The 14423-nt window shown below is 36.9% G+C and overlaps 1 protein-coding gene across 1 annotated transcript in view; it reads left to right on the top strand.

Moving 5' to 3' along the window:
• The first annotated feature begins 3513 nt into the window (after positions 1-3513).
• The window catches only part of ELP4 (elongator acetyltransferase complex subunit 4), a 122624-nt gene continuing 111714 nt past the window's right edge, over positions 3514-14423 (top strand). Inside the window, exons 1-3 of the mRNA XM_031553355.1 lie at positions 3514-3577; positions 3801-3836; positions 11713-11834. Coding sequence (XP_031409215.1) covers positions 3514-3577; positions 3801-3836; positions 11713-11834 — 222 coding nt within the window. The remainder of the gene's footprint in view (positions 3578-3800; positions 3837-11712; positions 11835-14423) is intronic.

Genomic DNA, 14423 nt, shown 5'->3' with positions numbered 1-14423 from the left:
AGATATATATATATATATATATATGTATCCAGGAGCTTGGCTAATATAATTTCTATTGGAATAATGAGAAAGTCACTCACCCTGTCCTGGGCTCACAAGATGAACTCTGATGGAGTGGATCTCCAGAGAGATCCTTCCCCATGGCAGTCAGCTCTTAAATGGCTCTAGGAGAGGTGCAGCCAGGCTCCACCCCTTCCTGCAGCACAGGTGATTTGCCTTCACCTGTGCTCCCCTGACTGACTCATTGCTTGCCTCAGGTGATCAATCAGAGGTTCAGGCCTTGATTCAGCAGCCCTATACATTCAGTGTGTGTGGAACCCTTCAATCACATAACCGTGCTGGCACAGGCTGCCCAGAGAAGCTGTGCAAGCCCCATCCCCAAAGGAGTTCAAGGCCCTTGGGCAGCCTGAGCAAGCACCTGGCAGCCCTCCCTGCATCAGGGACAGTGGAACTAAATGATCCTTGAGGTCTCTTCCAACCCCAGCCATTCTATGATTCTAAGATTTGCACTGTGTATTTCAGTTGTTCCTATTTCATGTCATAAATAGCTGTTGCATATCATGGGTAAGAAGTATGTACATTTCCCTCCAATAACAGGCCCCAAAGTCTCAGGGCACTTTCTAACACAGTGAGTGCTTTCTTGTGGACGCTGGGGAGACTTTTTCCAGCAAACCCAGCGTCCCTTCTAAAATGCCTCTTCATTCTCTTGTAAATATTCACTAATTTCCCGACCTAACAGGTTTTAAATTTGAACACCAAGGACGTTCTTCAACCCTAGGAATGGAAATTTTTTAAAATAATTTTTAAATGGTTTTAGCACGTGGCATCTCTGAAGACCAGAAAACTCTATATCCCCATGGTTTTCCCTAACTCTGCCTTAAGTCACTGAATTCTGGGTCATGAAGACTCTGAGGTCGTGTGCCCATCACAGCGGCCCTTCGCCAGGCTCTCTTAAGTTTCTGCATTTCTTTCATATCCTTTCATGTCCAGACTCTGCAAGCTAGATGCAGCACTGTTAGCACTGTGGAACTTAAACATCACCTGTCTGGTCCTGTCTGGTATTAAATGCTCTGTTTCAAGGTGCTTTTAAAAAGGTCACAGATACTTTCTGAAAACAATGGGGGCACTTCTCAAGTTGCGACATCTGTTGTGTTTCTGTCCTTGAGGCCTTAAATCCCATTGCTGTAGGTAGCAGTGCGACAGTTATTGCAATTGCTTCCCTGTCTGCATGTAGTACTGACTGAGGAACTGGCAAAGAAAATAAAAATAAGCAATAGAAAGAATTGCAAGTTCGCAGCAGTTTTCCTAGGGAACTTGAAGATTGTAACTGTTCTCAGTATTTCAGTGTTCTTGTTACTTTTTCCTGCAGTGTTTTTTTGCCTGATTTACTATTATTGCTCATTAAAATACAAATATGTAACCACAGTAACTGCAATAGTTTTACATTCCTTCAGATAAAATAAACTTCTCTAAACTCTTTGCTGTCTCATACCACATACAGCCCGTCTTCTGCCCCGAGTTTGCCTTTAGCATCCAGGGTGTATGCACTTGTGTTATTGCTCTGGCTTGTAGGAGACACCACAAGTGATGAGCTGCAAAGACAACTTGCTAGAACTTTGTGTTGGCGTATTGTCTGACAAATGTTCTCTCTTGTACAAACTATTTAAAAACAGCAGGAACGCTACTTCTGTGATGGCTACAGGGGAGCTTTAGATATCCAGGATTTTAAGTCATTATTGCCACGAGGTAATAACTTTGCTTACGGCTATTTTGATCTTTTCTATGTCGAGCTGTGATTTAGTAAGATCTCTCTCTCTTGACTTTTTACAGTATGCAGCAGCTATTGTTATGCTATTAATGCATAATAGCTAGATTGCTCTAATGCAATGTATTACTACTCAAAGAGTACAATGAAAAGACCTAATCTCTAACCTGGCCTTGAACATCATGGAGACTTCCCTTTAGTTGTGTAGTTCTGTAAACAGCATCTAACTTGCTGCAGCTGTACAACTCTTTCTCATTTATTGATTATGGTAGCTTGCTTCTTGTCAGATATTTTTCAAGTAAGAGTCCTTTAGAAACGTTCAAATATTCTTTCATCCAAGCTGTTGACATTCTTGTGTAACTTAATTTTGGACTTGGTAGGTATAGAGTGAAAATGGCAAAGGATGTATATCGTTTGAAAATCCTTCTGATATGATATTCTGTATAATTGTACTGCATTCTAAGTCATCTGATGGCTCTTACTAGAGAATCCGTAGAAGTGTAGTCACTCAGTGGCATTAAGGAGTGAGAAATTAGTTCCCGTAAATCAGTGATGAATGCAGAATCTATTGTCTCTCAATCAAAACAAAGGCTGCGGTAGTTAGTTCTTTGGCAACTGTTTGGCCTAGGGGAGAGAAATTTGCTTTACTCTTTTTCCTGGCTATAGATCACTTCAGAGGTGCTGCCAGCAGAGCTAAAGGTGAAGAAATTCATCCAATCCCTACTGGAATCAATTTCATGTGAAGTTTAATGAGCGCTTGAATTGATAGACTGAATTACTTTGTTCAGCAGAGTCCATCTTCAGAGTCCAGAATTGACTTCTTGCATCGCAAGAGTCGGGTGGTCTGCTGATGTGATTCAGTTTGCTCCCAGCTTGCTTTCAGAGCAGGAAGTAATTAAGAAGACATACTGAAGTTTCCTTCAAACAAAGCACTGTGGTTGACTGCTTATGTATGACCATCCCAGTGCTTCTTCAATAAAATATTTGTAACCTGCTTTCAAGTTATTTCACTATATTCTCTCTTGGAATTCAAAATGTAAAATTATTTACTCGTCAGATAAAGCAAAATACGAGCTCATCTTTCCCCTTCTCTATTAAAATTCCCTCTTGGGACAACCATTTAAACCACTGTTACTTAATTGTACCTGTGTTCTCTTTGAGGAGCAGATAAATCAGTCAGAGCAAGAGTTCATAGATTACCTTCCTTTTCTGTTGAGATGGATAAGAAACCTTGTATCAAAACACATTGGATGTATTCATTTCTATTTACTATTCACTCTGTCATCCGTGATTGGAACAAGAGCATTGATTGCAACTATCTAAGCAACGAGAAAAAAAAAAGTAGTTTCCATCGTAAATTGGTCAAAATCTATTTTGAAACAAACATTTCAATCATCCGCATTCACGGAGTGGTTGCTGTGCCCAAGGCGATCTAAAGGAGACGTTAATGGTGTTCTTCTCAGGTTTGTGTTACAATGTTAATGAAGCTTACTGGATGGAACCCTCCCTGCCTTATTGCTCTGTCTGCTGGCAGTAGCATGATAAAAACTACTGGAGCCAGGATTTTGCCTGGTGACTCCAGTGGGAAGTTGTGAGCATCTCAGTAGGCCTCTCTGCATTCGTGGTGCAAAGCGATATCGCCTGCTAGTGATTAACACGGGTTTCATTTGGAAAGTATTTTGTTACTTGAGTCATCCAAGGAAAAATCCACTGGCTGAGAGCATAAATCATTATTGTGGTACTTGAGTATGGTTGTGCAGAGCTCTGCGGGATCTTTTTACAACGATGATGATAATACAGTATATTGTGAAAGTAATTGTAATGTGTAATATATAATTACATGTAATGTATAATTATTTCATAATAGAGAATTGTAGGAAGTATTGCAAAGGTAATTAAAATGTTGTTCACTTTTATATTTTTAAATTCCCCGTTATCACCTTTCTTTGACTTATAAACTAAGAAAACTTAATTGTTCTCTAACATAGTATTAAAATGTAGTCTTACTTTATTCTTCATTTTGTTTTCTTTCCAGGTGGAGGCTTAGCTGTTGGAACCCTTCTTCTTATTGGTTAGTATAGAATATATGAATACATAAAGCCATATTTGATCCGTTTTGCTCATTTCCATATGTTAAATAACCTGTCTTTTTAATGTTTATTAAGCTGAGAATTTAAGAATAGGTGTTTTGTCTTGGGTAGCCTTCAGAGTGGACTTTTCTCTATGTCAAGAATGACTGGAGATGGATCAAAACCCTGCTTTCAGACAGGTCTGAGTTTCCACAGGAGATTCTGTTCAAAAGCAGCATGGTTTGAAAATTTCTGAACTTCCTAGGACATGTTTGAAAAATCCAAGGTTTTCTAAATGATTCAGACTCCTTATCATAACAAGTGGATTTTCTTTTGAAATTGGCTTGTTAAGGAAAATGGGAAATACAGAATCTTTTAATCATTTGGTTGCCAGAATTGGCTAAGAGAAAGCTAGTGGGAGCCTGCTTTCTGTCAGAAACTGAATAAGACAAACTGAGATGATTAAATGGGTTTCAAGAAATTTCCCTTTGCAGACTACGTCAAAACTGTTGCACGTCTCCATTGTAGCTGAGTTGCCCAGATTTCCTTTCTGTTTAGGTCAAGGTGTATCAAAGGATAAAAGGACAGTTGTACGCATATATCCTGTCTTCATACCCTCAGGGTACATATAGGAATGTAGAGCCAAGAAACACTTCAGAGGTTCCTCAACTAAAGCGTAACAGCCAGAACTATGTAAAGTTAGTGACCTGATGCCATTTATTCTGAAACATCATTTTTTTGCAACGTTGGACTTCTGCTCTACGACTTGACGGCAAACATAGAAGATTTGGTTAAAGGTCGAGGGGGAAAAATAATGGTTGACTGGGTCTTGCTTCTAGAAGCACATAACCTACATAGAAATTATGCTCTTCATCATATGTGGAGATTTATATTTAATTTGCTTTTCATGAGAAGTTAACTGTGTAAGGCTTATGTGACCCTCCACTAGAAGCTGAACAGCATTTTCATTTTGCTAGTGATCAAGTTAATTTCTCTAATTATGGCCTGTTACATTAATTTTAATTCTTAGTTCCACATTTTATCTATCATTGGAGGCTGTTTAAAGACAGGTTACTATTGTAGCGTATCTTAGAAAATCTCAATCTTTAAATAAAACCCTATAAATTTCTGTATACTGTGGTACAGATCTAAGTAATTTGAACAGTTGCCTGCCAGAAAAAAATCATTTTTTCATTACCTAATTTCTTGTAGGCCACCATCTGTTTAGTGGCAGCCATTTAAATTTTTTGAGAACACTGAATTGGTAAGCAGTTCACTGTTGCCAAAAGAAGTTGTCCAAATTCCTCTCCTTATTCTTGGCCATGGCATCTCGTTGTTCCCTGGGTTAGAACTACTGCTTTTCAGTGCTTGCTGAGCTGATTCAGCTCTCTAAGGTGGAAAAAAACCAACGCAGCTGCAGAAAAGCAGAGACTCTTTTCTTGGCTTAGTGATCTGAGTTGGCTAATGTATGAGATGAGTACCTGAGCCAGCACAAAGGGGAGAGAAGGATTGCAAAGTCAGAGCTAGCATCATAGAATAGTTTGGGTTGGAAGGGATCTTTAAGATCATCTAGTTCCAACCCCCCTGCTATAGGGAGGGACACTGCCCACTAGAGCAGGTTGCACACAGCCCCATCCAGCCTGGCAGAAGAGAGAGTATTCGGCCTTTCTTGGCACAGAGAATACCAGTTGAGTTTATTTTTCTCATGAAATGTTATCCACATTTCTCTGAACTCAGGAGCAGTGACTGAAGTCTTATGTCTTACTGCTGTCAGTGTATATCTCACTTTTCTTACACGGTTTGAGAAGAACTGCAGTCTTGCTATCAATAAAAGGAGGAGGAAGAAGTGAGAACCCGTCATATACTTCTGAAATCACAAATTATGGAACATTTTGTTTTCTTTTCCCATTAGAATATTTACTGTTCCTGCTGCTAGAAGAACTGAGTGGTATCAAATGGACCTATTGGCTATAACATCAAACAAAATAAGGTGATGGTTCTTCACACAATATGCAATTAAAAGGTGAAATACCTCACCATTGTGTGTTGTGAACATTAAAAAAATCATGGTCTCAGTGGGAAGTTAAGCAACTGCGTAGAAGAGAAAGCTGACTAAGTGCACGGATACCAAGTTCAGCTTAGGAAGTCCTTGAACCACAGTGGGAGGCTGAATAAGCGCCTGGTTGAAGCATGACATTTGCTTGTTCAGTTATTACCTCTTCTTCTATATCTGCCTTTGGCTACTCTTGAGCACGGGCTAGGTATCCATTTGATCTCGTCTAAATGGCTCCAAATGAAATGAATGCAAAGAGAATAAGGTTTTTTGTTCTAATGAAAAAGATGATGAGACACGGTGATTTGAAAATGATAGGATTCTTACCTGGATTTTTTTCCCTCTGAGTGCATTGCTGTGTATTTGTGATCTGCTAGTAAACTTAAAGAAACACGAAGGAGAACTTCTCTTTAAGCTTTGAAAACTATTTTTTTTTCCCAAATAAAACTTTCCATATATTATTTTGAAACATATAATTATATACCGAAAGCCTTGAAGGGAGAACTATATTTATTCATGACTCATTAGTCTAAAAACTTATAGACTAATTTTTTAAGATGGTGCAGGTAGAATTGTAACTGCATTGTTAGAATATCCTGTCAATATACAAAAAAAATCTGTCATGAGATTAGTCTAGGCAAGCTTAATATTATACAGGATTGAAGCTGTCAGTGATAAACCTCCTAGGAAGATCCTTATGCATTGCACTCAGAGTGTTATTAAAAGGTTAAATTCTTCTCCTTCCCTTCAACATTCTCTAAGGCGAGAAAAAATTGCATTACTTTTAGTTTAGCTTCCTTTGCAAATTAAATGCTCATCTTCGTTATTTGACACATTATCTTGGTTAATTTAACCAAATAATAGTAGATTCAGGATATTAAAATATTTATTTTATCTGTTGTATTCTGGAGACATAGTAATGGCACAGGTTACTTGATAAGACTAAAATATTGTTTGAATTAAGTGCTCAATTTTCTTAAATTTAAATCATAATAACGAGCATCATGATTTCCACTTGGACTTAATTCTACAGTATGTTCTTTTGACAGTCTTTTATTTATAAGAAAATTAGAGAGTACATGGTTGTCTTATTCAAGATTGTGGAGGAACCAGAAACTTCCTGTTTATTTGTTTTATATAGCGATATAGTGAGTTGTTGTGGGTTTTTTTAACTAATACTTCAATTTCAAGAGGTGTTACTGTACATGGGTTTATAAAAAGTGGTAAAACAGCCATTCCAACTCCTGAGGGAAATGAAATTTGAACACCAGCAAGTTGTTTCATATGACTGTGCAACCACTTGTTTGCTGTCTTGCCTTTAAGTGCTCCGGATTTGCTTTCCAGAAGCCTCCCCTTTCATACCAAAAGAAATAGTACCGCTGCTCAGGAAGCACACTGCTTTCCTCCCACTGCCTGAGGTACTGAGACCTCTTGTATGTTACCCTTAGGAAGTAACATACTCTGAACAAAGTTATTTTCTTTTTATAAACATAAGCCTTGTTTGTACAACAAACTAACTGTATAGTGAAGGACTGCGGTCTGCCCTGGGTACTCTGCAAGACCCCTTCCTACATACCTTTAAGATGCTGTAGCCTTGACAAGGTCATCGATGGCTAAATGTTTTAAAGATTATCAGTGGGAGGGTTTTTGTTGGTAGCTGAAGTCAGTTATAAAAAGTTAACGTTGTTTAGTTAAAAGCAGGTCTGTACCTGTTCAGTCTAGGCCTTGAAGCAGTTTCAGCTACTTTAATTAGCTACTCTTATTTTTGTTAGAGGTGCTATTCAGCCTCACTGGTAAGAGCCCTCCTCACTTGTCAGTGTAACTGAACTTATCATCTTTTAAAAATTGAAAAAGATAATCTCCAGAGAGGTACAAAACAGTGATTTTTTAAATATAATTATACAAAATACAAGTTATCAGAATTTACCTTTCTGAAGTATGGCCAAATGCCAAATATCATGACTTGGATGTTTGACAACTCACTTTTGGCATGTGCTAATTAAATGCAAGTGACACAGAGCATATCCCCTCAAGCTTCGTAAATGTGGACATCAGTAAAGTATCTTTTAAATGGAATTTTGGGTGATTAAAATAATCGCATCTTGTAACCTGCAGCAATTTGGAGAAATGTTTCATCACTTCACAAAGACACACCTTAGGTCACAGTACCGTACCGTACAGCTATCTGGAGAAAAATGATTAATACTGATAGGCTATGACAGGCTTCTGGCAGCTCCAGGGCAACCTGTCTGCCTTTGTGCAGCAGATTAAAAAAAAAAAAAAGCTATCTGTACATTACGATGCTGCAGCCTTAATTTTTTTACTCTTTTAGCTCACATCGTCTTAAGTAATTAAGGTACAAATGATCTCTGGAGTTTTTCAAAGACCTTCATGCCATTCAATATGCAGACATTTAGTAGTTGTTAAAAGCGGAATTTATATGTCTGTGTTGTCTTACGGTCAATTTTGTTCCTGGCTCTTTTGTTCCTTTCCAAGTTTTGGTGCTTCTCCTCAATCCCATCCTTGGAACAGGAATACTTCCGATGCAGGAGGATTGCTTAGGGCTGGAGACTTTTTTGTTAGTAACGCCTCATATATAGACATAAAATTTCCATCATTACGTGAGATTTTAGTTCCATTTTCTCTCTCATACCTTCTCTCTTTGTTTTCTGTGCTCTGGCAAGCTCCATGCCTTAAAATTTTTTATCTAATTACACAACCCATTGATGCCTCTGAGTAGTACAAGGCAGTCCATGCACAAAGATGTTGAGAATGTCTCTAAAGCTATAACCTGTACAGCGTAGGAGTGAGAAGATCCATAAATAGGAATTGTTTTTTCTTCTTTATTTTCAACATGGCTATATGCTGGAACTCACACTGCTGGTACTGACAGTACTGCTTTTTCTTGACGTCTGTTTTGGCCATGAAAGCAAGTTGTTGTGGAGAAAGGCCACTACATAATGGTCACAATAAACTATTTTGTGTTCTTATCTGCGAGATCAGAAGAGGTTTTGTCCTGTAGACAATACGCATAACTTGTAGGTAAATAATCTCTTTCCCTTGTATAGTTTCACGCTTCACTAGTTACTCACCTGCTACTTAGCTGCAGAATACTCTTTGTTCAAAAAGAATCAGAGGAGGCTATGGACTGTTGTGTGACTTGTGGTGACTGGGCCCAGAAAAGAGACTGCAGCTGCACGAGTCTCATTTGTCTATGCTCCTTATTAGCTAGAAAGTGAACTTCACAATGAAGGCTGCTGGTGGGACAGCTCTTTAGTAAGGAGGCTAAGAATAAAGATTGGGGCTTTTCTTAAGTTTCTCGGCTGACTGAAACACACTTAAGTGTTGGTTCCTACATGTATAGAATGGAGATGGTCCTTTTAGTGTAGTTTTGGAAGACTAAATGTAACTGTTGAGAATGTATCCTAGCCATCAAATAGTAAGTCCGAAAGTTATCAGCAAAGAAAAACACTTGTAAATATTTCACCAAAATTATCAGCAAAATAAGCAGCGAGCTTCTGAAATACCTGTGCTAACTGATTTGTTTGTTTATTTATAAAAAGAAAGCTGTACCCCTATGGTTTTGAATAGTAACATAACTATTGAAGCCAGGGCACAATGGATGCTATCAGAAAAGCCCCATATGGGTGCACTTTAGATCTTTTGAATACCACAAAAGTTTAGTGACCTAGAAATGAATCAATAAAAAGCCATCCTCTATGTGACAAATTGAAGAACTGAGGGATTCTTACAGATGCATTGACTTTAACAATTCAAGATACACTGTTTGTAAAGGCTTTCTGAGACACATTTAATCCTTTGAGTACTGTAGCAGACCATAAGGTGTTTTTTATATTTAGATCACTCCCCAATAGTTTATTTTCCTGCTTTTCCTCTTAAGTTTACTGTAATGAAAAACACAGTAGGACGACAAAAGGAAAAGCTAATGCTCAAGTGATGTTCTCTCACACCAAATGGAAATGTTTTTCATTTGATAAATTGAAAATTCCTCATTGATTTGCAAAACATGATTTGGAAGGGTGTGCCAGTGTAAAACCTTATTTAGTCCTGTTACATTACAAATAAATCTATCGCTCAACAGAATAAATTAAAAGGATAAGTCAGTGAAAAGGTTTATCTCCTGTTCCCTGTCACTTCATTCTTAGGGTTCAACTTTTCAGCATTTCAAATGAAATTTTAAGAAAAAATGATTCTTCACTACTCCAGCCTTATTCCCTGTTAGTCAAGTTACATCATCAGCAATGTGATTTCTTAGATTTACCCAAGTTTATGGACTTCTTGTCTTATGTTTGGTATAGCACTAAGTATGTTTTTACTTAGTCTAAGGAATAATTAATATTAAAAAAGGGAACCAGAAAGATTCATTGTATAGTTGCACACTCACATCCAAACCATAATATGCTTGAATTAAATGTAATATTGGCTTATTCTCCATTAAATATGGTTTAAAGTTCAGCAGTGAAACACTATTTTTCAGTGATTTGCTTCTTAAGTTTTCCTATTGCTTTTGTGCTTCTATGCTCTTTCTTCCTTTTCCCCCATCTCACTTCATTTGTTGTTTTTTTTGTTGTTGTTGTTGTTTGGTTTGGTTTTTTTTTTTTGACTGCTGAATTCCAGATCATACCATTCCAGTACATATTAAATGTCATTTACTTGCTTGTTTATTTTTAACAAGTTGAATCTGAGTGACAGCTTTCTCATCTTCAGCCTTTGGTTTTGATTCTAATTCTTTTTCTTTTAATATTTTCATATATGATTTGTAATAGGGAGGAAATTGTTTCCATGTCACGCAAAGAATGGAATAAGAGTACTGTTGGTTCTGCATAAAGAAAAGTCTATCCATCTAATTGGCATTTTAATTTTACTGGGCAATTAGGCTATAATACACTCAGGAATATTTTGTGCAGGCTGTTAATATTACCACTGTTTATATTTCCTAAGAATAGAGAAAAATCAAGAGAGTTCAAATTTCAGAAGTTATTTACTCATTCATTTCTCCCATAGTTTTGAGTGATGATACAATTTTAATTGTAGTAAGCTCATTAAGACATTCTAGTACTGATCATTTCTGATAGTTAACTTGCAACAAAGAGGTACAGAAGGAAATGTTTGCCTTCCTCAAATCAGTGGGATTTTGTATGTTGATTTCATCAGGGTAGTATTCACAACGTGTTCACAGCTATTGTCTCACCTCATAAACAATAAGCTCATATGTCTTTTGAATGTGTTCATGGTTCTGCTGTGGATAGCTTTTAAAAATGACATTGCCTGTGAATAGTTAGTTGAAAATTTTCTTTTGAAGACTCGCATTATACAGATTTGCTGGGTTTTGTCTGTTTTTTCAGTATTGCATTTTGTGAAATAAGAAGTAACCTTAAGCTTTAGCGTGTATAAAAAATTAATCTTCTAAACAAGTTTATTAACACTTTAAACATCAAGAATGCAAATGCTACCATGGTTTTAAGAGATGAACATAAGCCCTTCCAACTGAACCATGATTTCAGACAGCTTGGTTGAAACAGTGGGAGAACTTGTTATGAAAATAGCACTCTTGCTGCATGTCATCCATTTCATAGAGTCAGCCATGTGAGTAAGATCTATTTCTCCTGAAGGATTAGGAATACGCCATTATCAAATGTTAGTTTTAAAACTTTCTATTCATACTGTACTTATTATCTCAAATCTACATTACAAAGGCTTTTTGTAATATCATGAAAATACAGGCAGGTGTTTTTATTTTGCTTCTGGTTTGTTTTGGTTGTTTGGTTGGAATTTTTTGTTTACAAACATTCTTGTTTCCACAGAGGAAGATAAATATGGCGTTTACTCCAGTCTGCTGTTGAAATATTTTCTCGCAGAGGGAGTTGTCTGTGGACATGACTTGTTTGTTGCTTCTGCTCAGGACCCTCCAGCCAACATCTTAAAGGTAAAGACTCATAGCTTTTAGCTAGTAAAGTTCTAATTTCCTGATGAATTTAAATAAAGTTTATATAGTAACAAGTGAATTAATGTTGGTGATCCACAAGAATATGTTGGGAAGTGCAGAAGTATTTACACTAGCCAGCTTTGGGAATGAAATTTAACTTTGCTAGCCTGCTTCTGGAAAAAAAAAAAATAGGAATGAGATCCTCCTGAGGTTCAATCTAGAAGTCTACTTATCCTTCATTTTGATTTTGGAAAAAACCCAGACAGATGAGCTGGCTAAATTGAATAGCTTGAATAAATCCAACTGCTTCCAACAATCTAAGAACACAAAGTAGTGGAGCAACTTCTAATATACTGGGGAGGAAGAGAAGCAGCATACAACTAGCACAGATATTTTTTCAGTTTCTTATTAAAAAGAAGAATAGCATTTAACATCTTAAAGTAAAACCTCTTTTATTCAGCCTTTTCATTCTGACTGGCTTTTTTATGCCAGGCGATATGGTCGTCTTTGAATCAGGTTGTATAGAAAGTTTCCTTTCAGAATTCAATGAGCTTCTAATCAAACACTGATACTTTCCACTACAGGGAAACAGTCCTCATCGACACTATAAAAATACAGAAGCAAGGGGATAATCTTAGAAAATTTCATTAAATATTTTATATCTTTCTAATGCTTCTTTTTTCTGATAACACAAGTAATGTATAATTTGCTGATTACTTCTGCATCAAGTGTAGCCTCGTATTTTCTTTAAGAGTATTCAGAGACTATTTCTGGTCAAGATGATTGCTTTTCATTTTCACTACCTGGCGATCGTAGACTGTGCCTCATTTGTTCAATATTATCTCCAGTATTCATGAAAATGTATATTCCTAATGAAACAATATGCTTGTAGTTACAAAAATCTTAACTTTTTTTTTTTCAACAATCTTCATCCTCAAAAAATTTGATTTAGAAATTAATTTTTTCTCATGTATTCTTTTATTTTATAGTAAAATCTTGAATAATCAATGGATATACAGATGGTATGTGCGTGTGCGTGTATGTATGTATGTATATATACATACATATATACATATATATATCCAGGAGCTTGGCTAATATGATTTCTATTGGAGTAATGAGAGAAAGTCACTCACCCCATCCTGGGCTCACAAGATGAACTCTTGATGGAGCAGATCCCAGAGAGCTCCTTCCCCACTGGCAGTCAGCTCTTAAATGGCTCTAGGAGAGGTGCAGCCAGGCTCCACCCCTTCCTGCAGCACAGGTGATTTGCCTTCACCTGTGCTCCCCTGGCTGACTCATTGCTCGCCTCAGGTGATCAATCAGAGGTTCAGGCCGTGATTCAGCAGCCCCATACAAATCTAAACAAATAGGTTAGAATTGTTTTGTGAACTATGAGTTGCATAATAAATATCATATTTTTATTAATGTTTGTGCTTAAATAAGTGTTAATAAAATCACTGACTGATTGACCAACAATGGTCATTGCATTTGTTTTTTCATCATTCTTTATTCACCTTTAAATAAATTGTTTATAGCTTGTCATAATTTTCAGAATTCCTGTTCATTCTGCTGTTGCTTGCTAACAGGCACTGTTATATACTTCCATCTTTGTACCAACTTGAAGTTCTGGTCAGTCAGTCTGATGTCGGTCACTGAGCTCCGCTGTCTGATTTTGGAATGCTTTCCTTCTTACTTGTAGGTATAGCCACTAGGTAATGGTAACTACATTCCTCTGTGGTGGTGTTACTAATTCTGAAGAGGTGGACAATGTTACTGCAGGAAAGTTGAAGAAAACAACTTTGTCTTGTTTTCCTTCTCCATTTGTGTTTTTACATATCCAGCAGTTTTCTTGCCTATGCTTTTCTGCTTTTACCTCAACTGTTCAATACTTCATTTACTTAACAGACAACGTGCAATAGAGTTGATTTCTCTGATTTGTGTTGCTGTCTTGAAATTGTTTCAGTGAAGTAACCCTGTAATATGCTAGGCATCAAACTAGAAAATTATGTGCTTTCACAGTTGGCAAGCTGAGGTACTTCTTGAAAAGCGAGGATGTATTATCTTAAAAGAAGTCACCTGGCAAAGTTGGTCTGAGACTGGCATTGGCAACAGTTAGGTGTCAAAATCATAGAAGCAAACTGCTTTACTTGACCTTTAAAAGAGAGGACCTTCAGGTGCTCCAAGTCCTCTATTGGCAGAAAAATGAAGTCAGACTTTTGATATAACGTATCTGACCACTGAGAATAAGATTGCATTTTATTTAATGAGGTTAGCAATTAATTTATTTTCAATGTCTGAATGGACTATATGCTGGAAAGGCAACAATGATTTTGAAATACGTCAACCTACTTGTGCTTGTTTTTTATTTTATAAAATTGAAGTATGGATTCAGTATATTCTACAGTATTCTAGCTATTTGACATAAAGACAATCCTTTATGTGCCTTATGTCTTTATTGTGTGGTCACTCTATTTATAGTTCTTTGCTGAGATGCCACAATTGCCCTATTCTCATTTTATGATGTGATTGGAAGTTTCTTGAACCTATAACCAAGACAAATATTGCTGGTAGTAGGAAGGGGAAAAG

Source organism: Meleagris gallopavo, chromosome 5 (assembly GCF_000146605.3).
Source record: "Meleagris gallopavo isolate NT-WF06-2002-E0010 breed Aviagen turkey brand Nicholas breeding stock chromosome 5, Turkey_5.1, whole genome shotgun sequence".
NCBI lineage: Eukaryota > Metazoa > Chordata > Aves > Galliformes > Phasianidae > Meleagris > Meleagris gallopavo.
Note: the sequence above shows the minus strand (reverse complement) of the source record. Positions and strands in the feature narration are given on the sequence as shown.